General features: G+C 38.7%; 1 protein-coding gene across 1 annotated transcript in view; it reads right to left on the reverse strand.

The window, feature by feature from the left end:
- ATG10 (autophagy related 10) overlaps nucleotides 1-27,472 on the reverse strand; it is a 78,498-nt gene that overhangs the window by 18,168 nt on the left and 32,858 nt on the right. Inside the window, 2 exon segments of the mRNA XM_019610241.2 lie at nucleotides 3,025-3,122; nucleotides 10,316-10,442. Coding sequence (XP_019465786.2) covers nucleotides 3,025-3,122; nucleotides 10,316-10,442 — 225 coding nt within the window.

Here is a 27,472-nt window from a genome sequence, read left to right on the forward strand (position 1 = left end):
ACCTACCAACCATTTAAATCAAGGGTTAAAAGTTAAGTAATGTTATCCAGTGACAGTTTTTTGTTCATTTTTTCCCAATGGTGAATTGCTTGTAGAATTTAAAATTTTTTGTCTGTTCTGGAGCAAAATCCTAAATGTTCTTTCTCTGCTGTTCATGTGTACTGAGAGTTCAAGCTTGTTTTGGTGAGTTTGCCCAGTGACTTGCATTATATGATCTGTGTCCCTGCAGGCAAAGCCTAACCCACATAACAAAATGGGTCAGCAGAAATGCAGAAGAGAAGAGAAACTGTGTCTTTCAGTTCAGAACCCTGACCCACTTGAGGGCAAAAAACACGCTTTTTCTTGCAGACCTCACTTGTTTTGATCTGAGCGTTGCAGGCTATTGCTTACAGTATGCTTGTATTATCTTTTATAATTCCTGTGAGAATTCTCTGATTTTCACTGTTGTCTTATACATGATCTGGCATATGTATCTCTCAGTTTACAAGGGGAAGCGTTATACCAGCAGTTGCTGGCACTTGTAATATTATAGTGTTGGCACTGCAAGTTGTGCTGGTGCTTTCCCTCCCTTCCAACTTTGTCAGACACGTACCAAAAACCATGCATTCCCTTCATATTCTGGTCACTGGAATGAATGACCAAAAGTGAATGCACCTTCACTGCCTGGTGCCTTCCTGCTTTCATCTAAAATTAAAACTACAGACCTCTTAAAGCCACTTTCCCAGAGGCTCTCTCTCACAACATGTAGAAAAGCACATTTTCAATCCAGGAATGCAGCTGGGGCCTATGGACCCTGTTCAGTACTGATGTGAAACAGGCTTACCTCACTCAGGACAGTGAAATTCAATGGTCTTAAGCCACAGGTACATAGTCTTCATGGAGAAGACGTACAGAAGATGTAGGGGAAAAAAGTAATTCTAAATTGCACGTTTATTAGAACGGCTGAAGGATCTTACCATCTCCAGCTTCTATCTGCCCGCAATTCCAATATCATGCTTGAGGCTCAGACTGTGTTATTCTAGAAGAAACAGTTTAACTTGGTCTGCAATGTCCTTATTTAATAGAGTAACACCTTGATGTGTTATGTTCCAAATTATTTTGCTATATAACTAATAATTTCTTGAAAATGTTCTTTCTTATATCGTAATTTCTGTTTGTCAGTGATTCCTATAGGCTGAACTGCCCCTTGGAAAGTACCACTAAGTCAAGAGGCTCAGCACACCATACATTTTACCATCCATAAGACATGTGCATGTGTAAGCCTCATACACATCTCTAGTTATAAGATGTAGGACAGTTTTACTTTACTGTTCATTAAGAGTAATCTCGGGGTAGAAGTTTTCTGGTTTTCCTTTTGGCTTCCATTACTTTGATTTTACATATTTCAAACATACTCTTTACACTTTATTCTCAGTAGCACTGCATTATGATTTATTACCTTTACAGGGTTGTAGGTTCTTGCAGTGCTTTGCATCAAACAGAAAGAAAGAAACTGTGCTATCTATTGAATGTGAATGTGGCTTTAGGCCATAGAGGAATCTGGAAGGGTATATTAGAAGGCAAAAACCCCTTCAGTGTACCTCTATACATTTTTACATGTATAAACTATCCACAAGCCAGAACAGCTCAGCTGGGAAATACTAGAGATGTTAACACCAAAAGATTCCTATCATCTGACTGTAGGTCTCTATCTACCAGGAATGCAAGAATATGCATTCAATGAAGGCAAAGTTAATTGAATCCTCTGCTTCTCTATGCAGAAACAATGATCATTTAGCTACAAATCTTAAACTTCAGCTATGAATTACAAAACTTTACAATCTGAACTAGAAAACTTTCTTGTATAGATAGACAGCTACCTGCTAGCATATTATTTTATTAAAATCTAATTTTGTCATCTTCATTCTGCAGTAGACAAGCTGGGTAATTAACACTTTATTTAAAAGCATCTGTTATGAGAGAATCTGCAAACTCACAATTAGAATTCAGAAATGCACAGCGAACATTGGATAACCAATGTCTGTGAGATTCTCAGGGAGCTATTATAATACAAATAATAGTCTGTGGCTGCAAAAACATGAACGTTGCTTGTGTTCCCATGATTGAGTACCATTTACAAACAGTAATTAAGTTGTATTAGTTATGGGAACACCTGTAGATCTCAGTTGAGGTTACATTCTTGTTGTGCCAGCTGCTGTGTTAAGAAACCTGTGTACCTGAAAACAGTTAAGATCAAGAAGCCAGTGACTGAAGCAGTAGAAGAACAGAGGCATCAGTATATTCATCTGATGATAAAGACTTCACACTTGGAGAGTCTCCACTCTTTGTCCAAATTTGAACTGCAGGCCTGGAGCAATCAGCTCAGCTCTGAGCCATGTCACTTTTCCTATGCACAAGTGAGACTGTTTTCAAGACAGCCACCATGCAACTCCAGAACATGGTATAAATTGCTGAAATAGTCTAGTGACTTCAAGACCACTTCAAATAAAAGTGATTTGAATAGCTCTAAAACAAGGCAGTGATAGCAGAGTTCACTAATCTGTTTCCTCTTGTAAAACAGTATTCATTAATCACTGATTCTTAAGCACAGTTGTCAGGAATAGCATATTATTTGATTGAGAGATAAATTTTCTCTCCTTCAATCCTAGGAATTGCAAGTTTATTTAAAATAAAAAATTATACAGTCTTTTTAGTAATTTGATTAGCAGTCTGGGAAATGTTGCATTACTAGACAAAATTTAGATAAATAAGACTACTTTTTATATATTGAAATCCATGATTACACAGAAATCACCAAGAGGTTTAAAGATTGGCTTTGGAAAATTATTTTAAATGAGAGATAATGTCACATTCAGTTTTAAGTGGTAAATTCTTCAAAATCCAGGTCTGAAACTGTAGTTGGTTAAGTGGCTCAAACAGCACCTCAGTAAGAATTTTACTTGCATACAGGAGAGAAATAAGACCAGTGAGGATTTGGGCATATACTGCATTCATCAATTGTGTAAAGGACTAGTGGCTTCTCACCTGCTGTGTGATAGTGTCCCATGGTCCTTCCTGCAGACGAGCCTGGTAGCACACATGAACACTTTTCCAAATTTCATCCAGCGTTAAAGGTCTTCCATCTGTGGGAGTGGGAAGGGGAAAAAGCACCCACAGTTAACACACTTAAGCAGGCAGTATCTTTAGTAGAGAGTAGCAAAAGTAAATACAAAAAATACTGATTCTCTGGAGGGAGAGGGAAACAATCACATCAAAATGTGATTGAGACACTTCTGGCCTCATAACTCCAGAACAGCACAGCTCAAATCCAAACTGGATGTGTGTATAAAACTATCCTGAATTCTCAAAACTAAACTAAATACTCTGATCATCTTTAGTCTCTGTCACCTGAGAGCAACAACTTACTTTCCAGGTTGCAAGTTGTAAAGTTAAACTAATTATGTAAAACAACACTTGAGTAAAAGAGATTAAAAAATACTGCCCTTTGGTAACCTAGACGGCTGCATTGTTGCAGAATGCTTTTAGTTAGGATTATGCCAAGATGCTAGTGTCAACCATTTTGAAAATAAGCATGTCAGGTTTTTTTCCTGAATATTTGTTTTTGACAAACAGCAGTAGGATATTTGGATATACTTTCAATAAGTAGCTACATCTTAGTATTTGTTAAGTGTCAGAGACTATTATTCTGCGATAACTAGTTTTATTCTACTGACACTTTCACATCTATAAAATGAACAAGATTTATTCACCAAATTAACATATGAATGCCACATTTAGGTGTAAGTTAACAACAGCTGCCTACTGCCTCTGTATAAGTCTCTGCACACATTTTATAATGCAGCTCCAAGTTTTGCCCTTACATAAGCACAACAGAGCAGGAGCATTAAGATTTGTAGCAAATGTATCTCTAAGGCAACAGAATATTCAGTAGATAAGCTAAGCTATCCTCAAGAAGGTGAGACCAGCTAGATCGTCATGTCCTAGAGCCTACGATGGCAGGTTGCTCTGGAGGCAGACTAACACCTACCAAGAAATAGGGTATTAGCGTAAGTCAAGCTTAGAAGGAAATATTTATACTAAGGTCATCAGTGTATAGGTAATACAAAATGCCGTGGATATTTTCAGCTTTCTGATTGCCTGCAAAGGCAGTCCAGAACAAATGTAAAATAACACACATTTCAATAAAAAATTTCATCTGCTCCTCTAGATTTTGCTCTGTACACCTTTGTATTTGTGAATTGTTGGAACATCCCTTGAGCAAATTCAGATTATACACATAGAATGTATTATTCTAACTTTAACGATCTCTAATTTTAACTAATTTAATTAAATTTTACATCAATAGAATGGTCAAGTATATAACAAGTATTAAGAATATTATAGTTAAAAATCACCAGTTTTGCTTTTACTTCATGTATGAAAAGCAGTACATGTTCCATTTCAGTACAGTATTATTTTCACTTTAGACAAAAATACGAATAAATTTAAACTAAAACTTCTAGATTACCTAAGGGAGATCACAGTAAAAAATGTCACTGGTTATTATAAAGTGATTGCAGTGTTTCATATAGGAACAAAAAAACTGATTTGGGCATTCTGATCACGGGATCTACACAGTGAAATATGTTTGGATTTAAGCCCCCTGCAAATTTTGAATTTTCTTCACAAATGTAATATGTCTCACTAAACTTTAAATGAGTTTGAAATCAGTCATTTTTTTATTTTAATTGAGCAAGGTTTCATACATACTCCAAGTAAATTCCTATAAATTCTTAACTGAGCTTGACCAGCTTGGTTTCCTAGGACAGGTGATTAATGGGCAGTTTCCACATTGCCCCTTGCAGGATGAAGACCTGAAAGGCTAGCATTTTCTTTCTGCATAAAAGAAATAAAATACAATAACCAAACTAAAACAAAATAGAATAGAATACATTATGATCCCAAATTTGTGACAGAAGTTTGAGAAATAGAAGAGTTTGAAGTTTTGGTAGTCTGTTTTCTTTTGCTGCTGTTTCCATGTTGGAATACAAGTATTTATGATAAATAAATAAAGACCCACATCTGACTGGATGTGGGTGTTGCATTTTAAACTCCTTGGTTTATGTGAGGACAATACAACTGAAGCCAGTTTTCTCCCAAGCTCCCACCCTTGCACAAATAGATGCATCTGTATTCTCTGGGTACTTTTACTCCATCTCTGCAGGGCTCTCAGCATTCGCAGGCTCAGCAGCCCATTTTGCATCTCTGCAATCCCCAGACATCCAGCTGGCCAGCCAGGCCGGTCAAAAATTGTTGCTGTTGGGCAACAAGAGGCCTGTGGCACCTGCAGGGCCTAGAGCCATTGGGCCTTGCCATTGCTGCATCTCCACACTCAGCTCTCCACACTGGAGCTCAACTCAGAAAGCACTGCTGGAAAAGGAAGGCAGCATCAAGCAAAGAGACACGGCAGCAGAGGAAGGTGTGGGCTGCAGATTCACTCAGCAATGTATTTATTTATTCATCAACCACCCAGAGGCTGAGGTGTCTGCTGCTTGTCCCAAGCCCTGCACTAGATTTAGCTGGAAGTTGGTGTGTTGACAGAGGAGAAAATTTGTGGTTTTGTGTAATTCAGCTTATTAAATAATCACACAGTTTGCCACAAAGAGTGAAAAGAAATGTATACCACACAGCAGGAGCTGTATGTGGGCCAGCCCAGGCTTACTGTACCTTTTTGAAACACTGTGCTCAGAAAGCCACAAACCTGCACATAAGCCATCATTAGTACCAACACAGGTGAAACACAGACTTTGATGCAATAAACATGACATCTACCCTGCAAGAGAGGCCAAAAATGCCTGAGAAACAACCATGAAAGGTTTTTTTTAAGAGAAAGGTGCTAAAGGACAGGAATCAAAAACTCCTAAATATTGGTTCTGCCTCTGCCATTCACTGGCTGTGGGCTTGAATCAATTGGTTCACCTGCACCAGCCACTACAGACTTCCTGTCAGAAGCTCAGATTGCTATGATTTAGATTGTCTTGGCTATAATAAACTTTTCTGAGAAAGCCTTGTTGAAGTCAGCTGAGGTTAACTCACTCGTGTCACCATAAGCTAGTTAAGAATAGTTTAAAAGCAGATGAGCTTTTTATTTGTTTGGGGTTTTTGTTTGTTTTTATACTCAAAACCATGACACAACTCATTCTTACAGGACAAGATCTTAAGCAGAACTATTTGTCTGAGAAAGAACAGAGTGGTTGCATGCTTCTGACTTCAGAGAGTAAGCCTGATTTCTGGAAAGCGCATCCATGAGGCTCAGCACTGTTATGAATACAGAAAGTCATGCCTTCGGGGTTGGAGGAAGTTACATTATCTCACAAGCTGTCTCTCTTTAACCACTGATTAGCATGGCTTTTATTGGCAGGGACCTATCTATGACAGAGAGCTAGACTTATTTTGAACCGGTCAATTTGAAAATTCCCTCTCTTCACTCTTTTCTAGGTGAGTGAGGCTGTAGTCTTTACTGACTCCCATTAGTCCTGCTCTTTTTGGTGCTTTGGCAGTATTAAAGATTCTTCTTCTGCCTATGTAGGAAAAAGAAGAAGCAAACTGTGAGACAAGTCAGTCTTTTCTTGCAGGGTGTTTCCCGACTGATGCCTGTGTGCATCTGTGATTTTGTTACTGCTACCTCACTATCAGTGCAAGAGTGTAAGGCTTTAGATGAAGATGGTTCAGGAAAAGAACAAAGTTCCTTGACATCTTAAAGATGAAGAAAAGGGGAAAATACTCTGCTGATTAAAGAAAGCTTACTGGACCTAGCCCAGCCCATCTGGCTGATGCCAGCACTGAAGGGAAAGGCTAATTGCCTAGACCATCTGTCTCTAAGAGGGCTAATTGCTGACATCAGATCTCAGAAAGGGTTCATGCATTTCTTCAGCTACCTCTCTGGTAATCTCAGAAGCCAGAGAAAGAAGGGCCCCTGCTATTGAAATGTTATGGCATAGATAAAACTGATTTTGGAGAACAAACACCTAATTCTCTGACACTCTGAGGTACTGAGGACCACTGCCCTGAGCTCCTGACACAGACTAGGATTTCATAAGGTCTGAATTTAGGAAAATATGCCACAAGGGAAGTATCATGAAGTAGTGAAAAACATTTCTTAGATGTATATATATGTATCCTAAAATCATCTTCCTAACTCCCAAAATGTTTTCAATCATTCTTCCAGGCAGTCATCACATTTCATCATTTTCAGTCAAAGTATATCCTTGCACAGAACAAGATTATCCCTACAAACCTATTCCCAGAGACTACCAAAAAGTTTAGATGCTCTTCAGAACATTTTAGTTCTGTTGCAATTGTACTTGTACCTTGTACTACCTTACATAATTAAGTTCCTCTGACAAAAAAAAAAAAAAAAAGGGGTCTAAAGATGAATACCAGAAAATAAGTGATCACACGCAATTTAAAAAGCAGCAAGTATAAAGATACAATGATGTAGCTTTGCAACTTTTGCCTTCCTCCAGAAAGGACTGACCTGCAATTTTTTTTTTTACAACTGCTAGCTAGGAGTAAAAACCAGACGTCTTCACTTACACAAGCTCCTGAAGATACAAACCCTGCCAAGGAGGATAAGAAAAAAACTCCACAGGAGTATTTTCTGAAGTCTTTTTCCTAAGAGTTTCTCCTGGAGTCAGTAAAAATTCATATATTATGGAAAAAATGAAAGATTTAATTGTTCTAGCAAAGTTCTTAGTGTTTATTTGGAATATTGCACATTTGGACCAGCTGCTATCATAGCACACAAAGTAAGGAAGTGAATATTGCAAAACAAGCAAAACTACTTAGTCAGGTTGAACAAAAAAACTATTATTTCCTAGGCAAGCCTCGAGTTGTAATGGCCACTTAACATTCTGCCAGAGAGGAAGCAGTGTTAAATCCAACCTCCTTGCTCTTCTGCTGGGGAAGACAAGACAGGGCAGGGCTGTGGAAACACTGAAAGGATTATAACTCACCTTCACCTCTTGCAACATGCTCTAATTAGCATGAAGATCAGTATGGACAGGATTCAAGGGAAACCATGAGTAGCTCACAAGAGACTTGTGAAGAACCATTCTACTAGTTAATCTGCAAACAGTAGCAGGAATTTAGAATGGGAAATCGATGCAGGTCTCAGAAGATTCTTCCCTGTCTATTTCAGATTAAGAATGCAGTGAGCATTTCTAGATGTCTAAGAAACAAGGTGAGGAAAGGAATCACAGAAAGACTGTCACCCTTGTAAGGAAAAAAATACTAGGGCTTTGCCTAGTTTCCTACATAATAGACTCAGAGCAAGTCAAAAGATACCTTTCTCAGACAGCTCAGGGGCTGTGACTGCACGTTTCTGGAAACACCACACTGGGGCCTTCAGATAGCATGGGCACAGGCAGGTAAATTATTTGCAGTTATGACAGAATGTTTTGTTTTCAAAACTAAACTATCCAGAACTACAACCAGAGAATATTAGCTGAAAATATTCTTGGAAAAGTACTTATTACCAGTATTTAGTAACCTTCTCTCTTCAAGAGTTAGAGAATGTTAGGTGTTAGAATAAAATGCTAAATATGAAATGCAGGCTAGATGACTTAAGGAATTATCTGAAAAGAGCATTGTTTTCCATTGTGAAAGGTTCCCAAGAAGCATTTTAAACCATGATCTTAGTTGCAAGAACAGTAACAGATTTGTACTGCAAGGGGAGCTGTTGGCACGTAGTACTACAACTGTGCATTAGATCATCCACTAGTTTCTGTAACATCCACTTCCAGATATAAGGAGTCATGTTTCAACACCTCCGATTCCCTGATGCTGACAAGCTAAACAACTTGTTTTGTCTCTAGGAGCTCTTCTCTGGTGATTAACTGCTTATGGTGAATACTAATTATATGAAAGTACAGTACAGTCGTAATAGTGTCCTATTTCTTCTACCTGCAGCATCTCCATCCTCTTCTGCAGAGACTGTGTGCTATTAATTCAGCTAAAACCTAGATGATGACATTTTTCAGGACCACAAATAGGTTAATCTGTCTCTTTCAAGCAAAACTTCCCTCATCCTTCTGTCTGCACAGAAAGTCTAAAAGCAAAACACTGCACATTTATAAATGCTTGCAATAGAACAGAAATTTGCAGCAGGATGTGTGCAAATGAGTTCTGGTGGTGGATGGCAGAGCAATGTCCTCTATTCCCCATGTCTCAGTTTGAAAATTTGCCCCAAATTATCCACTCTTGAAACTGCACCTCCGACTAAAATCTTTTCACCAGGGAATCTATGAGAATTTTTTCTTCAAATTTAAATCTAAAGTGCCTTTTAAAACGCTAACGCTGCAAAATTAGAAACCATTAAACAATATAAGGCAGAGAGTGATTAAATCTACCAAACACATTCAAAGCAGCTTAAGCTACTTTTTAATTAAAAAGAAAAAGATATCTCTGGCAACATTCAGACATCTTTATCTAGATAAAGTTAGGAGATTATTCAAAACACAAAAGATGCTGATGCTACCACGCAGGAGACTGAACAAAATGACTTGAAGATTTCAAACCCTCAGTCCTTGGTACACAGTTGCTGGCTACAGAGGAAGAAAGCACAGCCAGTGCTGCAATATGATCACTCTATGCTTGCTGATTAAATAAGTGACACTAACATTGGCCTTGGAGGGAGGCTCTGTGTTCCTCCTTCCTTCCTGACAGGATGGTGACTGAAATCACAGTGGCTGTAGCAATTCAGTAACGCATAACAAAATGTACATTTTAGGAGGAAAGAATACCTCTTAGTTTCAAAAAACAGTTTTCATAGAGAGAAAAAGGCAATACTTCATCACTATTATTTTTTTTTAATGAGCAAAGTTAAACAGAAAACAATACACATATTTAAAGGTACACTTAGCCCCAGCCTTGGAGCTCAAACTCAGGCTTCAGAGACACAAACACAGTTCTGCTGAAGCACTGTAATTATGTCCACTTATTTCATAGCCAAATTCAGACCTGCAGCTTTAAGGATTTTGTATTCATTTAAAGAAAAGAACAAGAAAAATGACCAGTAGTTTTAGTCAACCACAGGCAAGACGCCAGGAGCCAAAGTTCAGCCTCCTTCAGGCTGAGATGATATCATCTATTCCAAGTCCTGAAGCTCTCTGTCTGGAGTATTACAAAATTTACTGGTGAACAACCTCATCTCTTACTTTCTTGTTACACATGATCATTATTCTGTTTCTCTGTTTAATATAAAATTTGAGTTGATAAAATCTATAGCACCTCACATATTTTTCTACATTACTGTTTAACAGAAAATGGGTTTTACCTAAAAAGCAAGCCCTAAAATAAAGCACAGGCACTTGGTAGCTGCTGGAATACAAGACATGATACTCGTAGCGAATTACTTCTTCTGTTGCACAGACTCCAGCCACTTGAGAATCATCCAAAGATTCCTAAAACAATAAACACAAACACAAAATTATATCAAGTTTTGTATTTCCATCAAGAGGAAATTGATTACAACGATTACAACTGTTGTAATTAATAAACATACAGAACAGAAAAAAATAGCAATCACCCCATTCACAGCACTAGAATTTTAATACAAGAAAATCACAGAAGTCCAAACCCTGCAAAGATGTGTTACACTTAACTTTTAGAAACTGTGAACTCTATGTAAGCACTTGCAGAATTGAGGTCTTTCTAAACGCAGGCTGCTTATGCGGGCAAAAGAAAAAGGCAAAGCTTTCTTTGTGGCAGAATACCTGTACACTAAGGTAAACAAATCTCCACCTTTTCTGATTGCCATTATTATAAACCATTTTAAAAGTGTATTCTTGAACAACCTGGTTTTGCCTGCCAAAGGACAAATCAACAGTATTCACAAAAAAATCTTTGCTCTTTTTTCTTTAAAGGCTTTTTGCAAAAATCTGGTTTGAATAATAACACTTCCAAAGGTAGAGACTGTTTTTCTCTGGTTACTGTATTCTGGGTGCAAAGTAATTAATATATGTAGCAGGCCTGAAATAAGTCTGAAGAGATGGAACTTCTAGCATTAAAATATTTCCCAGCTGGAACAAAAATCTCTTAGCATGTGTATTAATTTTCTTAATTTCAAAATAATATTTAAATTGCGCTAAGCACTCAGCTATTTTGACTTTTCTACAAACTGCCAATTCTTCACAACTCTGAAATTGGAGACATTAAATTACTAATGCCATTAAGACTAAATGCTAGAACAAACTTTCCAAAAAGACACTATGGGTGTGTACTTGTTTGATTTTCAAACCCCCAAATTTTCATGCATGAACTAAGCAATGATAATGCCCCACAGGTTGGGCGTTTACTCCACAAGATTATTATTGCCAACCATGAATATTGGTTTGCTGTGTCTGTCCAAGCACAACGAAAAAGACTGAACGGAAAAGAAGAATCAGCTTTGAATCCCACAATGGTTCAACACACAATTCAAAGAATTTTGCATTTTTATCTCACATTGTCAGCTAAGCCATGAATCAGTCTATGAGGTGGTATAGTAACAGATAAACTATAGCAGTAATGACATGCCAAACACTTTTTTCTTTTTCTTTTTTTTTGGTAGTCAACATAAAAGATATTTCCCCCACATTTAGTATATTAGACAACCAGCTGCAGCTGAATGAAGCATGTGGATAGCACATCATGAATGAAGAGCCCAGACTGTGGGAAGCTGCAGACCAAGGTACTGTAAATACAGTTTTGGACATGAAATGACAAAATCACAGATGGTCAGAGAATAGAAGGTTTCTGGGAAGTTCTGTGCAGCTGCAGCCCAAGAAACAGGTATGCAAAGCACTGAAAGGGAACGCTAAAGCAAATCTTCTCCATGTTAACCTACTTATAAAAAAATGTATGTGAAGGGATACTAAAGACAACGTGCCAGAAGGGACATTGATAATTGCTGTATCTGACTTCGTAGGACACGTGAAGTTAATTACGCCATGTCTGGTTCCTATAAAACCATTAACAGACTAAGAAAGACAACTTTTCCTCTTCCTGCATGTCAGAACATCTGATCACATGTCAAATACAGACATGCAGAATACCAGTAAAATACATACATCCTGACAAAAAGACAGACTCTCTACAGTAAACAATTTAAATTGTTTACTGTATTGCTATTTAAATCTATCTTTTTTCAGTGCTTTGTGTGAATAATAAAACAAAGAAAACCAGTAGCATGTGATAATGGAAATGAAAAAACAACTTGGCTTTTGAGTTCATACAGGTAGGAAAGCGAAAGAATCCACATTCAGAATGGAACCTAGACTGAAATCTGCAATACCCTTTTGGATCAGCCTTTTGGAATCAAAACAATGCTGCTTTACAGACATCAATTCTGCATCATCTTATGCTTACCTTGCCCTAACACTACTGGAAATGGCAGGACTACCTGGACATGTATTAAATACTGCTGTTCAACCAAAAAAGCTTCTCTCACACTTCTCTCTCCTGCTTTGTGTATGTAAGGTTAAATAACTCTAAACCCTCATACAAACATTGATTCATGATAATTTTAGACCAAATGATAAAGGAATCATACTCTTTACTACCTGCAAATACCAAAGAAAATAAGTAACTTAAACTCAAAAATTAAATACTCAAAAGCTGCATACCCTTAGGGAAAACATGTTTTGTAAATAACCTACTTACTATCTCAATAAGTCATAAATTAAGCTAAGAATAACTCTGTCATCAAGAATTCAGATTGCTGGGTTAGCAAGGATTTCAACTGGTAAGCAACTTCTGTCTTAATTTTTGGGATGAGGAAAAGGAAAGTAAAGGAGTCAGTCAGTCCTTCCAATTTTATTGTTCCTTAAGAAGGCCAGAGAGAAAACACTCTTGAGAATTCCTGCCATTACCAGGATATTAGACAGTGGGCCACTTACCAAAACATCCTATTACTTCCAGAGAAAGCTGATTTTCTGCAGAAGTGGCCTTCCCAGAAGATGTACATAGTCTGATGACAGGAGAGGCAGCAGACAAGGGAAGAAGGCTGTATAAACAGCTTTGCTCTAAACAAATTACTGCACTGGAGAGCAGAATGTTTGTGCACACATTCATTTTGCATTATCCCAGACTTCTCTGACTGATGGTTTAAGCGGTGTCTGAAATCAAGTACTCTGCTTTAAGCAGAGCTGGAAGAAGCCTTGAAACTGACATTCTTCTGCTCTGTTACAAGATGGACTTGGGTCTACTACAACATTTCTATGCTTATTCAGAACAGTTTCTGATAATCAGATCTCTTTTTGTGCCACTTCTAGTGACAAGCGGGTGCATTGTACTTGAGATCTGCATAGAAAGACAGATAACTGAAACCTTCTTAGGACTATTTCTAATCTCCTTTCCTTTTGGTAAATGGCAGTGGCAAGACTTCTTACGTAAAAAATGCAACACTGATGTGTAATCCTGTACTTTACAGCCTCCGTACGTATGATGCATAGGATTTATCCAAGGAAAGTACATCTTGGAGCCTAAACGTTCTGATGGTATCTCTCTCACTGATGAGATGAACTTTGCTGATGAGAGGAATAAAATGAGCACAGTCACTTTAGGCGATCTCTGGAACATCTAAAAATTATGCATGGCTGAATAAGGCCCTGGAAGCTCAGAGAGTGTTATATCAGCCCAAAGAAAGAAATTTATTTTTTCCTCTTTAACCAACTACTGGTAAAGCCATAAACATAAAATGTAGGTGTAACTCATTAAAAAAAAAGAAATCACAGAATTTTCTTTTCGCGTGATAGTCTAATAAATTTTTCTTCCAGTAATTGTTCTACATTCCTTTCCAATGTATACAGATGTTCTATCTCTTTCAGCTAATACAAAATTTTAGTTATTCTAATAGACAACACTGAAATCAATTTTAACACTGGGAGATTGCATAACTTTCACAAAACATTCATACATGTACATGAATAAGAAAACAAATTCATAATTTTGCTTTGATCTTGTCAAGATAAACACATCTGTGTGAAGAAAAAAGTTTATTATTGTGTTAACAGAAAATGTTTCTTTTGACTAACTTGCAATCCTTAAAGATGAGACAAAATAACTGAAATAATTTTATTTCCCTTTTTTTCCTTTTTTTTTGATTTTTTTTTTTTGTTTTTGTTTTTGTTTTTGTTTGTTTCTGCATTGCAATTTGCTTGCATGGTTGCCATGCTTCACATTAAAACTGTGAATCCAGGACTCACCAACTGTTTCCTAAACAAATTGGGAATTTGTCATCAGGAAGCATCTGCTACTCTGTTGCTCTCATGTAAAATCGTTCTTGTGCTACTATAATGGACTGCTGAGCAGATGTTTAAAAGCAATGTATCTATTACAAAAAAGATAAGCAGCAACCACCTAATTAATTATATTAGTTCCATCATAAATGAATTATCACTAATTTTAATTGATATAAAATTGTTCTCAACCTTTAAGTATCCCCTAAGCAAATTAAGTTGATTTGTCCCTTTTAAAATGCTAAATTATTTAAATCAACAGATCAGAAATGACGCTGCACATCGCTCTGAAGACAAAGTAATGCATTTACACTATTTCTATTCCTCCTGATGAAGATGACAAGTCAACAACCGCTGGTGACATCTGGGAGCAGGACAGAGCCTCTGGTGTGCTCTGACGTTGCTGCGTGCAATCACAGCAGGCACGGGATAGGGCAGCTTGCTCCTGGAGGGAGGGCTGCAACGGAAAGGGAAGGGACAGGAACGGGCAAGGTGAAATGGAAGGAGGCAGAAGCATCTGATGGAGAAGGGATTTTCCTCTGCTGACGCCTCATATTTCCCTCTCTTCACCTCACAGAGATTGGCTGAGCCAGCATTCCTTCCTCAGCCCAAATTCCCTTTGAAATGCTAAAGCAGGCCCTAAAGTCTTTTTGGGGGGAAATAGGGAAAGAGAAGTAGTTTGAATGACAGCGGGCACACTTCTCCTGAATATCATATCTACCTTTCTCCCAGTTCCCATGTTCTTCATCTCTGTTTTTGGCATCCTGATCTGCATTTCCTCCTGCTTCCAGGGAGCCTCATGGGATTCTCCTCACACACAACTGGGGCAGGGTGGGGCTGTGGGCAGAGAGGGGAGGAAGAGGAGACCAAGGACCAGACGCTGGGACCAGCAGTCTCATTACTAGGGGAAAATGAGATGCAGTCCAGATTAGTAAGAAATTTGTTTTCATTCCTTAGAAAATATTTACACTTAATTATATTTTGGCCTCCAAACTCAAAAACAAATGTATCACACATTTACCTCTGAAACTATTTCTCCAAAAATGAGCTCCCATGTGAAACACAAGAAATCCACAGAACAGCTCCCCTCTCAGTCCAACACTTTCCCTGTGGCAAATACATGAAAAGTGAATGGCAGGACAACGTTCATCAGACAGAATTAAAGCAGAGCTTAATGTGAGGGTGTGGCAGCATGGTGAGATTGTATCTGTACTCTTTATTCTTCCTCCTGGGTGTTCTCCACCTCTACTAGGATTGCGTCTCCTTTCTTTGCCTGCAGCCCCACCATTCCAGTCTCTGCAGGTCACCTTGCTGATGATTTCGTACCTCTAGCACAGACTCTCGCATCATCTCAGAGCGGTGAGGCCTTGGCACAGCTGCCCAGCGAGCTGTGCGTGCCCTATCCCTGGAGGTGCTCAAGGCCAGGTTGCATGGGGCCATGGGCAGCCTCATCTGGTGAGGGGCAACCAGCTCACAGCAGGGGTTGGAGCTGGCTGGGCTTTAAGGTTCCTTCCAGCCCAAGACATTATGTGATTTTATGGTCCCCATCATCACACAGACCCTGGCTGCAATGGCTAAGCGAAGGCTGAATGAGCCGTGGACCTGGACTTTGCTCCCAGAGGATCAGAACAATCTCTGATGTGGGCACTGCAACACAATCTACAAAATGCAAAAAATTCCCTTGTATAAACAAACATCCTGAGAACAAGAGAAAATAAAAAAAACTTTTAAGAACTTCAAAACCACCGCAGCACATGTTCTTTATTTTAATACACTAAGAACTTCTGTTTGCATTTTTTGATTGTATTTTCCTTTCAACTATCAAATACTCACATTATGCTAAGATTCACAGGCTCTAACACACTTACCTCACTGTATCTAGTCTGTAAAAATGTATAAAAATGTGGACATTTTCCACATTTTAAGCATGAATGGTGTAAAAATGTATTTGCCAACAGCTTCAGCATCTTCATAATCATTAATAAATTGCTCTTTTATCTTAAGCATACACAAGGAATCCAGCAGTCTCTGTGTGCTTTCCAGGGGAGTCATTATTAATGACAGACAAATGACAGACAGATAAAAGTACAACAAAAGAGACCTGTGGAATGACAGTTACCTTATGGATTTATTTCCTGTAAGCTATAGAATGCTCCCTACTGTCTTGTGTTTCTTCAAATTCAATTAGCCAGGTGAAGAACCTAGCTAAATACTGCCCGTTGGTAATAAAAGAAGAAAGCAACCCTGGCTACAGTCAGTGATGCTGCTAACACCAAGCCCAAAGAATTCTGTTCTAGAAGACACAGCCTCCTGGAGAAGCTACTAAGACACCTATGGAAAACAGACACGGATTAAGGTAAACAAGGAATGGATTCCTATAGGCACATGGATCTAGTAAATAATTCATTTCCCAAAGGAACACCTTCTACTGCAAATCAGCACCCTGACTGATGCTGCTAAAGAATCCAGGGATTATTAGAATGGCTGTTTTTCCCCAAAATACACAGGTTGCCAACACAAAAAACACAGCCTTTCGTCATGCAAGGAATACCAAAAGAACAAATCCAACAGTTCCACCCAAAAAGATGCAGCACATAAAATTTTAGTAGTCCCTCATGCATTAACAATTGTTTCTAATGGTTGGAAATTAGATTTGTCTTTTGATTGCTTTAAAACTGTTATCACAAGTGAAAGCAAAATCTATTCAAGTGAAAGAAGCAATGGACCATGAAAACAGAACTGTTTTGATTTTTTTTTTCCTTCATATAAAGGTGGGGAATTCTTTCAAAATCAACTCTTCATTCTTTTCCTGTTGTCACATTCAAAATGCAGAATTTAGTGGCTCCTCTCCTCCCCTTGAAGAGGTATTTTCCTTTTCTTTTAACGTATATAATATGGCATAGATAGAAAATCCCTCCTGGTAGAAATCACAGCACACACAGCTAAGTGCTGGGCGAGAGGCAAGCTAAGCTGGCAACACAGGAGGCATGTCCTAAGCCATGGACATGCATACATGGCCTGATGTGTTAGCTGAAGGCATGTGTTTATGTAAACTCCCTCCAATGAACAGTAGTCATTATTAACATTATTTCTCCATCTCAAGCATGTGCAGCAGCCCTTCTTTTGCAGGATGTATGGTGAGACAAGAAGGCCTTCGACATGGTCTCTCATAGCATCCTTTTCTCCAGGTTGGAAATACATGAATTTGATGAGTGGACTGTTCGATAGATAAGGAACTGGTTACAGGATCAAACCCAGAGAGTGGCGATCAATGCTTCGATGTTCAGAGGGTGATCAGTGACGAGTGGTACCCCAGAGGGATCAGTACTGGAATAGGTGCTCTTTAATATCTCCATCAATGGCATTAACAGTGGGATTGAGTACACCCTCAGCAAGTTTATGGATGGCACCAAGCTTTGGGTGCAGTCAACATACTGAGCAATTGGATGCTATCTAGAGAGGTCTAGACAGACTGAAACTGTGGGCCCAGGAGAATCTCATGAGGTTCAATAAATGCAAGCACAAGGTCCTGCGTCACAAAATCTCCACTATCAGTACCAACCGGGAGATGAAAGGAATGAGCACAGCTCTGCCAAGAAGGTCCTGGTGGATGACAAGCTGCACATGAGCCAGGAATGTGCCCCTGTAGCTTAGAAAGCCAACTGTATCCTGGGCTGCATCAAAAGAAGCATGGCCAGCAGGATGAGAGAGAGGTGATCTGGCCCCTCTGCTGTGCACTGGTGAGACCTCATCTAGAACACTGCATCCAGATGTGGAGTCCTCAGTACAGCGAGATGTGAATCTGTGTATTCAGAGAAGGGCTACAAAAATGATTAATGGGATGGAACATCTTCCCTACAAGAACAGGCTGAGAGAGCTGGGACAGCACAGCCTGGAAAAGAGAAGGTCCAGGTAGGCCTGGGAGCAGTCTTTCAGTATCTACAGAGGGAGGGTATTAGAAAAAGAAGACAAACTTCTTAGCAGAGTCTCTTGTGACAGAACAAAAGGAAATGGTTTCAAACTAAAAGAAGGGAGATTTAGAAGGGATATAAGGAAGAAGTTTTTTAAACTAAGGGTGGTGAGGCACTGGCACAGGTGGCCCAGAGAAGTGATGGAAGCCCTGTCCTTGGAGACACTCAAGGATAGGCTGGAGTGGGCTCTGAGTAACCTGATTTGAGCTGTAGGTGTCCCTGTTCATTGCAGTGAAGTTGGAATAGATGCATTTTAACAGTCCCTTCCCACTTAAATGATTCTATGATTCTATGAAGAAGCAGCTGGAGATGGCGGTGTTCCTATCTCTGCTTTCTCGCCACCAGCCTTACTGTAAAAATTACCATGCAGCACAGATGAGGGGCAGGGATCAAACTCATAGGTCCAGCTGCAGGAACTAAAGACCCAATCTTACTCTAGGTAAGCAGTGCAAGCATCAAGACAAAGTCCTTCTCTTGAATTTTGTCCAGACAGATATAAACGAAATTGCAGCATTTTCTCATTATTTTTATTATCTCGAATTTGTACAGATTATAAGAAGTTACTACAAGACTTAGCATTATTATGTAAGATTATTGCTTTTTTGGACTTAACTGCTTCCCGAATTGAGCTCTATGCTTCACAATTGTATGCTTCATGATAGGTGAAAAAAAAAAAATACTGATACATCAGAAGAGAAAGGTAACAGTTCAGCTGTATTTTAGGTCAGTTTTATCTTTTTAGAACAAGATTATTATTTCTGCATTGAGAAGCTCAGCAGCAACCCAGTTTTGGACACAGTTAATTCAACAGGGAGACTGACAGAAATTCCTGCAGCTCTTTACTTTACAGAAGACAAATTCAAATCCTCATTAATTTCTCAGATGGGAAACTGTATGAAAATGGTGCCAAGACTGACAGTGTTTAGCAGTAATTGAAGTGAAAAAGTTACAGACAGAAATGCTCAAATTGTCACAAAATCTGGCACGACAAAAACAAGAAATTTAAAGTTACAGGTTCTGATTACGAGCAGCTGGAAGGGAAACGATGATGGCGAGGTCCAGAAGCCATGTGCCATGCAGAGCCCCTAATCAAGTGCATGTCTGTCAAAATGATACTGCTTGGCCATAAGCTGTACTATACAGTCACAACAATTAGAAACCATGCTCATAAACCAGGTAGCTTAATGACAACCGACTTATTTCAGTATGAGCTCCGATTAAGTTAAATATACATTAAGCCTGAAGCACATACATTAGTATCTTATTAAGACAATAGGAAGAAAAAATTAAAATAGAATGGTCTATTTCAAAATCAAAATTATCATAATTCAAAAAATATAACTATCACAAAAAATAATTATGAACTTGTAAATTCTCAAAAATACTCTGATTTGTTCCCATGCTTATATAAAAACCAGTATCACACTAGGATCCAATGATCTTTTCTTTTTGGAAAGGTGTGAGAATAAATATTTTTTTAAGGAACAGGGCCAGAGTTTACCAAGTCAAATCAGTTCAGCTTTTATCTGCTCTGAAAAGCTGTTTATTAATATGTGATCTAATACAGATGGACTTACTGTCTACTCCGCAGTCCCTGCTACATAGGAAATGCAAAGCTCTGTATTCAGATCTGCCAGGTCAAAAGCCTTTCAATTCATTTTCAAACAGAATACTCTGTATATTCTAAGTATTAATAACTATAATGTTATCAAATGCCGTTTATCACAACTATCCCAAATGTATATTGGTGACATTCATAGTGGATGGAAAGAAAATACTGAATGCTTCTTTTATTAATGTGATATCAAATGAAAATGGCCACGCTATATTACAGGATACTATTAATTTTCAGGAAAAAATTTCAGTATATAATAGAACTCAATGCAAATTTAATCACTAGCAGACTTTACAAAGGAGTAATTGTAATTTGACAAAATGTAGCTAAAATCCACAAAATACAAATGAGAAGATACAATGCAATACATTCTCATAATTAAAAATAGACTGTTACAGCACTGTTTAACAATAAAGACAGTTATGCTATATTCCTACTGTTGAATAGCATTGCTGGGAGACTTCTGTGGGCAAATAGAGAAATACACAAGTAGAAACGTACCTCATCTATAACCAGCAGTTCTGGTACAACACAAGTAGTTTTGGACAACTCAGTACAACTGCACCTAGAAGCTAGCTCTGCTCCAAAACTAAGAAGGTGAAGAGGAAAATTTGAATGAATCTTTTTACAATGTATCCTCTAACAGTTTCCATCTTCAGACAACGTTTGTTTTAATTGACCAGAAAGCTCAATACCACATTAGGAACATTTAAATAGATTTACAACACAACATGGCTGAAAACACTTGGGATGGTCAACAACGCTGCAGTAACCGACCAACACCACTGCAGCAGCAGGTTTGCAAAAGCCAGGATTGGCAGACATGGCCAAGCTCCTGCCTGGTGCTGCCACAGATAATTTACAGAGATACAAAACCCGAACAATCTGTGAACGATTAAATACATGAGTGTCTCTCATCTTAGGGGGCCTAGTGAGTGAGGGACACCATGGTGCACGGGTCTGCACTTTCATGTGCAGGAGGCGCAAACCGTGAGACACTTGACAATCTCAATTTCCTTGGCCCCATCTAAAAGTGATGCACTTGACAACCCATAGGATCAGAAACATGGGATACAATAAGGTAAGAGAAGAGCTAGTAAGTGTGCATATTTGCACAGGTCACATAACATAGCTTTGGCTGTTTGCTGCACTTTACCCTCTAATTTCCCTCAAAAGCTACTCCATAGTTCCTGGAGCTAATTTGTTTCTTCAATTCGATTAAGGTATCTCAGGGACTATTTCAGATATTCACCCCTATTTAAAACAAACCGAAATCACAGCTAAGACGAAGAAGTATTTAATTGGTTAAATTGCTCTTGCTTTTCAAAGCTGAGATATTCCAAGTGTCCCGAAGGCATTTAATTCCAAAACAGGAAGCCAAAGAGGAGAGCACTCAGCAATTCTAATCTTGCGCAGATCTCTTGGAAAGTATTTTCCTAAACATTTGCTGAAAGAACCTTTTATTGTACTGCATGCTGCAGCATGTACCCCAAATAGGGTCCCTCAGAAACTGCAACATATTTCATACTTAAATTACTTTTAGTTATATAAAGGAATCAATCTAGAATCAACTATGAACATGCTTTCCTAAATACCAAACTTCAGGTATTTGCAAAACAAAGGATGTAGAGGAAGAAACAGCTAAATATACATTGGATGTATTTTTAATATCCTATACTATAACTGTATTCATAAGACCAAGGGTATGAATGATAGTGTTGCACCAAAATAAAATACATACTTCTATTGATTTTTTTTCTTAACTGCTGTTTATAGGGTTCTGCAACTCAACTGCAATTCCTGAAAATATAATTTTAGAAGAAATGCTTGATGTCCATATGATATTTTAAGCACTACCACAGAGGTCCCCATTCCACAATAGTTCAGATATAAGAGGACCTCTGCATTTTTGACCTTGCCAAGATGGAAAGACTACATGAGACAAGCAGGAATTTATGGTTGCAGGAATCAGTTCCGAAGTACCAGGACCCTTCATACACTGAATTCCACAAAACCTTATGAACTTAATAGAAAAAAGGCAAATGTAGGCTTTTGATATCAATGCATATGTTTTAACAAACGTTTGCACACAAATGAACAGGATGAGCAGACATACAAGCTTTTTATTTTTATATCTTTACAGCAGATATTAAGCTGAAGCACTCAAACAGGAACTGAAGTTTCCTAACTAATTGGGTTCCCATGCACATTCGATCCACTTAGGTGGTTTTTTAATCTCTTCTCAGGGGGCTCTTTACCCCCTGCAGTACACAAGGGACAAGCAGCAGCACATCACTTCTTTATTCCTGTTGTTCAATATGCAGTATCCAAGTTAGATTGAGACAGTAGCGTGGGAAGCTCTACTGAGGGTCTCTCATATCAAAATAAATGATAAAATCCAGTTTCTACAGAAATGACTCACAGATGACTACAGAAGATGGCAGAGGAAAATGCTTAAAGAAATGAAGGTTTAATTGAACTTTGGGTGGCAATTTTGTGACTCACTGGGAGTCACCTTTTCAAGAGAAAGCAGGTGGAGGCATGATATCAGTGCTGATTAAGAAATGACTTCGTTGGGAATGCTTAGTCACTGGTAAGCACCCATACATAACTGATTTCTCTCAACAAAATGATATCATTCCATTTGGATCACTAACATTTTCAGTCAGGTCTAGTACAGCTTGTAAGTATTTTAAAATAGGAAATGTGATGGAAAATTTGAAAAATTTATCTATTTACCAAACAGCGAATAAAATCATAAATCAAGAAAAAGTAAAAAATTATCCACGTACACAAAAAAATATAAAATAAAAAAACACCATCATCATATTTGGAAAGTTCTGGCTGTCAGGCAAAGCCCACATGACTGGAAAAAGGGAAACAGCACTCCCATTTATAAGAAAGGGAGGGAGAAGGATGCAGGGAACAACAGGCCCGTGAGCCTTACCTCTGTGCTAGAAAAGATCAAGGAACAGATTCTCCCAGAAGTAATGTTAATGCACATGATGTACAAGCAGGTGATCTGAGATAGCCAGCATGGCCTCACCAAGAAAAGGTCATGCCTCACCAATCTAGTGGCCTTCTGTGATGGAATGACAGCATCTGTAGACAAAAGGGAGGCAAATGATGTCATCTACCAAGATTTGCACAAGCCCTTTTACACAGTCTCCAACCAATCCTTATTTCTAAATTGGAGAGATATGAATTTGAAGAGTGGACTATCCGATGGATATGGAGCTGGTTAGAAGGGTCAACAGCTCTAAGTCCAGGTGGAGGCTGGTGACGAGCATTGTCCGCCAGGGGTACGTCTTGAGTTGAACACTCTTTAACATCATTACCAATGACATAGATGATGGGACTGAGTGCACTCTCAGCAAGTTTGCTGACAACACCAAGCTGAATGGAGCAGCTGATACAGCAGAAAGAAGAGATGTCATCCAGAGGGACCTAAATAAACTCAAAAGGATGGCCCTTGTGAACCTAATGAGGTTCAGCAAAGTAAAGTGCAATGTTTTGCACCTAGGTTGGGGTAATTCCAGATATGTATACAGACTGGCAAAAAAGCTCATTGAGAACAGTCCTGCTGAGAAGGACTTTAGTGTCCTGGCTGATGAAAAACTTAACATGAGCCAGCAGTGTGTACTTCCAGTCCAGAGGGCTGATGATACCCTGGGTTCCATCTGGATAAGGGAGGTGATTGTCCCCCACTACTCTGCCTCTGTGAGGCCCCAGATGAAGTATTGCATCCAGGCCTGGGGCCCCCACACAGGACAGATGTTAATCTTTTGGAGTGGGTCCAGAGAAAGGCCACGAAGATGATCAGAGGGCTGAAGAACCTCTTCTATGAAGACAGACAGAAAAAGGTGGGTTTGTTCAGTCTGGAGAAGACACGACTGCAGGGAGACATCATAACAGCCTTCCAATATTTAAAGGGAGAATATAAACAGGAGGGAAAACAACTTTTTACACAGGTAGACAGTGATAGGACAGGAGGGAATGGTTTTAAACTAAAGGATGGAAGATTTAGATTAGATGTCAGGGTGAAGTTTTTCACTGTGAGGGTGGTGAGGCCCTGGCACAGCTGCCCAGGGAAGCTGTGGATGCCCCATCCATGGAGGTGCTCAACTACAGGTTGGATGGGGCACACCGCAGCCTGATCTGGTGCTTAAGCTAGCAGCTAGCAATCCTGCCCATCGCAGGGGAGCTGGGGCTGGATGAGCCTTGAGGTCCCTTCCAACCCAAGACATTTATGATTTTATGAAAATAAAATCTAGAAAAAGACCTGATAATGTTGTTATCAGAGAGCAAGTACAGTCCTTGAAATTATGGACCACAGTTAGTGAAAGGACTGCATCTGCATTACACAGAACGCTGGCAGAGGTCAAGGAGAGCATTTCCCAGTGTCACACTGATTCAATAACATGAGCAATACAAGAAGAAGCAGGGGTTTCTCATGGGTTTCCGGTGCACGCCCTGAAGCAAAATATTACAGAATTCTCCCTTAGAAATTGCTTTCAAGTGCCTTTATTCCAGCTGTGAATCATGCGGAGAAATACAAGTGGCACAGACAAAGTTAACCCAGTTTGGGTCAAAATCATCTGAGGGAAGAATTATAAAAACAGAGTTTACAGTAGTACAAATAGGATCTACAGGATTTTATGTGGATAGGGATCTCTCAAGTACTGTTAGAGAGATTAGTACCGCCAGAAACCACAGGAGACAAACTCAGTAGCAAAAGATTACAGAATAGATGTTTCTAATATTGACAAGGCCCACTTATTCTTGGATGTGATTCTTGAATAATTTCTTCATCAAAATTTACTGGATAAAAAAAATTAGTTTTATGCATTTTAACAGAGTTTCAACATTATTAAAGGATTGTCACTTATATAAAATGAGTCTGACTCAAAGGTTTCAATTACGCCTAAGTACAAACAAATACAAAAGGACTGGTGTATACATGATACTAAGTGTATCTGACTTGCTGTACCTTGGTCAAACATTCAAAACCAACTAATTACAACATCTCCAATCTGCTCTTCTTCCTTCGATTAGCCAGGAGTTCTGCACATTAAAGATGTGGCTTTTAGTACTTTACAACTGATCTTCACCTTCTATAATGAACTGAGAAACCCAGGCTAGATATTAGGACGTTTTTCACACAGAGGTTGGTGACACACTGGTACAGGTTGCCCAAGGAGGTTGTGGATGCCCAGTCCCTGGAAGCATTCAAGGCTAGGCTGGATGTGGCTCTGGGCAGCCTGGTCTAATGGCAACCCCGCACATAGCTCGGGGGTTGAAACTTGATGATCATTGTGGTCCTTTTCAACCCACGTCATTCTATGTTTCTTTGATATGATTCTATGATTTTGGCCTGAAAGATGCACACAATGATGGAACAGTTATACTACAGCTCTTCCAATACTGAGAATCTTTTGAGAGAAACTGTCCACAGAAATCCTTTCTGAATTTCTGTTAATATTTTCTTAAATACTTGAAAAATTAAGACAGATTATGAATTGAAGAATTTCAAAGCATACCAAATAAGATGAAGGAATAGAATTTGGAAAAGATTTAAATCTATTTAAGTCAGAGATATAAAAACTCCCTAAAATCTACATTCTGAATTACTAAAAAAACCCACAGAAAAAAGCTTCAGACTTAACTGAGTGAGTAATCATCTCAGAACAGATTATTAAAAAAAAAGAAAAACAAACAAACAAAAAAAAACCTTCAGAGAATGAAAGAGAGTAATGGCAAGGGAAAAGAACTACATCTTGAAGCCTAAGTTAGAAGGAGAAAGCAAGAACTGTCTTTACTCAAGGTAAATTGACAGTGATGAACTATGGTGAGCACATAGAAGGCTCACCAGACATGAGTAAAAGAACATCAAGGTAAAAAAAGTGGTGTAAAAAATGTAATAAGACTGAGGTTCAAATAAAAAACTTAACTCAGGAACAGCCACAAACCCAATTTCAGACTCTGTCACAGCGCACTACAGTAGAAGATGAGAACACCCCGTAACTGTTAACAAGGATGAGGGTATATTCATCCTTTGATACACAACCATGACACGTCTTGGTCAGTTGAGGGAGAGCCAAGGAGGGAACCAGAACGGCCTCCAGTTCAAGACTCTGGGGGAGAGACACATGTAAGCAAAGATCCAGCAGCAGGGATTTTTACCACTGAATGTGTTGAGTGAGAATATCTGAATGAAAAAATAACAAAATATTTGCATTTAAAAAAAAGGAAGAAAAAAAATAATAACCTATCCAGCTAACCATATTCTGACCTCAGCATATGCAGGGGTTAGAACAATTTTTGAATGTAGGAATAATAAAACATAAGCCAGCATGGAAACAGGGACAAAACAGGGACAAGACATTAGCTTACCAAAGAGAGAGCAGTCCTGACAAACCTGCTATCTGTATCTGACAAGATAACTGAATTAGTGGACAAGGAAATGCAGGAGATTTAATCTGCCTGAATTCAGGTAAACATTATATACTGTGCCAAATGAGAAATTACTATTTAAACTGGATAAGTTTCGGTTTACATTAAAAAGTAATGCATGACAATCTGGCAAAACGGAAGTAATATGCCAAAACGGAGGTAATAAGGGGCAAATTATTGACCAGGAGACCACTGACCAGCTGAGTACCTCTAAAACTGGTTCACAGTGTAATCTTGGTTAAATTTTCCTTAATAACCTGAACACAAAAGCAGGAGATCGTAGACACATTTTGCTGATGATACAAAGTTGGGAAGTGCTGTCAATAGAGCAGAGGTAGTGTTACAGGAAATGGTGTTCATAACACAAGTGCTGCCACATCAAGATCATCCACAAGCTGACCTCAGCGCTTCTCTCTCTCTCTGTCAGAAAAGTATTGACAGTATCAACAAAAGAAAAGACAAATGCCCCTCATTCTCATATTGCAGCTATGGGTTTTTTGCACATCTCTTTTTACAAGAAAAGAGAATCTGGACTGCCAGCAATCCAAGCAAATTCTGCTAGTTCCATCTTATGAGGGACTTCAGATTTGTAATATCTGTCTTTCTTTAACCAACATCAAAGTTACACATGAATATTTATCACACAACAAAAATGTTCGGGTTACAGATTGTGAAATATTAAACAAAGAAAACGTCTGCATTTCCAAATAAGATCATGCCATGTAAATCTGCTAACTGATTGACCTAATCCAGATGGACAATCAATGTGATAATTCTAGAAGCATGCATAACTGAATGTAACCCCAGCTTTCACTCATACATTAGGGGCATCTAGCCTGCATTCATAGGCACTTCACCACCCTAATGGCTACAGAGAACAGAAATACTATATTCTACCATCAAAACCTTAATGCAGCTTTCCCCAGAAGAGCGTTGGTAGGGAAAGATGTAATAAACACAGCTATGCTGTGTAATGCAGCATATTGATGAACTCCTGTTTAATACATCATCACACTTTCAGTAGGATTAAGCTGATCCTACGTAAGCTTCTTCATTTTCATCTGAGTAATTAGAAAAACATTTCTTGAAGAAAAAGTTGACTTTACAGAAAACAATTTTTCCATTTAAAAACTTCTCTAACACCTCCACCTCTGCCACAGTATTCATATAGCTCT

The sequence above is a fragment of the Meleagris gallopavo genome, chromosome Z (genome assembly GCF_000146605.3).
Source record: "Meleagris gallopavo isolate NT-WF06-2002-E0010 breed Aviagen turkey brand Nicholas breeding stock chromosome Z, Turkey_5.1, whole genome shotgun sequence".
In the NCBI taxonomy this organism is placed as follows: Eukaryota; Metazoa; Chordata; class Aves; order Galliformes; family Phasianidae; genus Meleagris; species Meleagris gallopavo.